The sequence below is a fragment of the Phoca vitulina genome, unplaced genomic scaffold, assembly GCF_004348235.1.
Source record: "Phoca vitulina isolate PV1807 unplaced genomic scaffold, GSC_HSeal_1.0 scaffold45, whole genome shotgun sequence".
NCBI lineage: Eukaryota > Metazoa > Chordata > Mammalia > Carnivora > Phocidae > Phoca > Phoca vitulina.
The window spans coordinates 379253-380936 of NW_022589748.1; the positions used below are offsets into that span (position 1 = coordinate 379253).

The 1684-nt window shown below is 35.0% G+C and overlaps 1 protein-coding gene across 1 annotated transcript; it reads left to right on the forward strand.

The window, feature by feature from the left end:
- The first annotated feature begins 241 nt into the window (after positions 1 to 241).
- LOC116648879 (60S ribosomal protein L21-like) lies at positions 242 to 841 on the forward strand. Its single transcript, XM_032431213.1, has one exon. It carries the CDS (start codon positions 242 to 244, stop codon positions 713 to 715), a length of 474 nt encoding a protein of 157 aa, XP_032287104.1. The 3' UTR covers positions 716 to 841.
- The last annotated feature ends 843 nt before the right edge of the window (positions 842 to 1684 follow it).

Below are 1684 nucleotides of genomic sequence, written 5' to 3' on the forward strand. Positions count from 1 at the left end.
ATTCAGTAGTTAAATCCTCAGAACAAACCTATGATGGAACTATGCCCAAGGTTACACAGTAGGGCATAAACAAAGTTTCTGTTATTCACAGATGATATCGTTACCTAAAAACCCAAGGCAAGCACCTGAAAAATTGCTGGAATCAATTATAATTCAGTAACATAGCTGGTTATAAAATATTTAAACAAAAACTAATAGCTTCCTTTCAGCCGGAATGGCCATCTTCCAGTAATTCGCCAAAATGATCAACACAAAGGGAAAGAGGAGAGGTACCTGCTATATGTTCTCTAGACCTTTTAGAAAACATGGAGTTGTTCCCTTGGCCACATACATGCGAATCTATAAGAAAGGTGATATTGTGGACATAAAGGGAATGGACACTGTTCAAAAAGGAATGCCCCACAAATGTTACCATGGCAAAACTGGAAGAGTCTACAATGTTACTCAGCATGCTGCTGGCATTGTTGTAAACAAACAAGTTAAGGGCAAGATTCCTGCCAAGAGAATTAATGTACGCATTGAGCATATTAAACACTCAAAGAGCCGAGATAGCTTCCTGAAGCGTGTGAAGGAAAATGATCAGAAAAAGAAGGAAGCCAAAGAGAAAGGTACTTGGGTTCAACTGAAGCGTCAGCCTGCCCCACCAAGAGAAGCACACTTTGTGAGAACCAATGGAAAGAAAGGAGCCCGAACTGCTGGAACCCATTCCCTATGAATTCATGGCATGATAAATGTAAAGAAAATAAAAGACCTCAAGACTGTAAAAATGTTTCTCTTAATTGAGTAGAAGTGTGGTGTCCTTTCCCCCCAAAAAATATTTAAAGCAAACTTTGTGTCCTAATTCATTGGGTGATGTCCTTATTCAAACTTAGTGGCTTTTTTCTTGCTGAAAGAGTGAGGTGGTTTATTGTAGAACAATATACTCAATTCGTTAGGAAACTGCCAGATACTACTTTAAAAATATTTATAGTTGGAAAATAGTCCCTCCAAATCCCTAAGAAAAAAGAATTTTAAAAATATGTGAAAGGTTATCTGTCGCATTGCATTTAAGCTCAGGGAAAGCTGAGTTCTTATAATTGTATCCTGTCTTAAATAGCTGTGTTTTAAGGATAAAGAACTTGCCTTTGAAGCCTACTATTTAAAAACAGATGGTTTAAAGCACTGTCTGGTTCCTACTAAATTGTTTTCCCTGTCATTTCCTGTTACGGTTTTCCTGTATGGTGCTCTAGCTCTTAGGAAAAATGTATTTCTTGGAATTGCTCTTTTTTGCCCCAGTTCCTTTGTACTTGTCTTTGTCTGAAATACCTACACTTCAAGTTGGTGAAAACAAAACAAAACAAAACAAAACAAAAACTAATAGCTTTTCCATATACTTTCCCACATACTAGCAATGATTAGTCACCAAAGTTTCAACAGAAATGAATTTTTAATTTTCTGAGATTAAGTGATAAAAGTATAATATGTATATGAATTCAACTTCAAAACTTTACTAAATGACGTGGAAAAAGAGTTAAATAGAGAGACGTATCATGTTCTTGGACAGGAATACACAGTATTGTAAATACCTTCATTCTCTCAAAATTAATTTATAAACTTAATGCAATTATGAATAAAATTCCAAAGGGGTATTTTTTTTTTTTTTAATTTTATTATGTTATGTTAGTCACCATACATCATTGGTTTT

Coding starts and splice junctions, on each gene's coding strand:
- LOC116648879 (XM_032431213.1), top strand. CDS start 242: ATGATCAACACAAAGGGAAAGAGGAGAGGTACCTGCTATATGTTCTCT.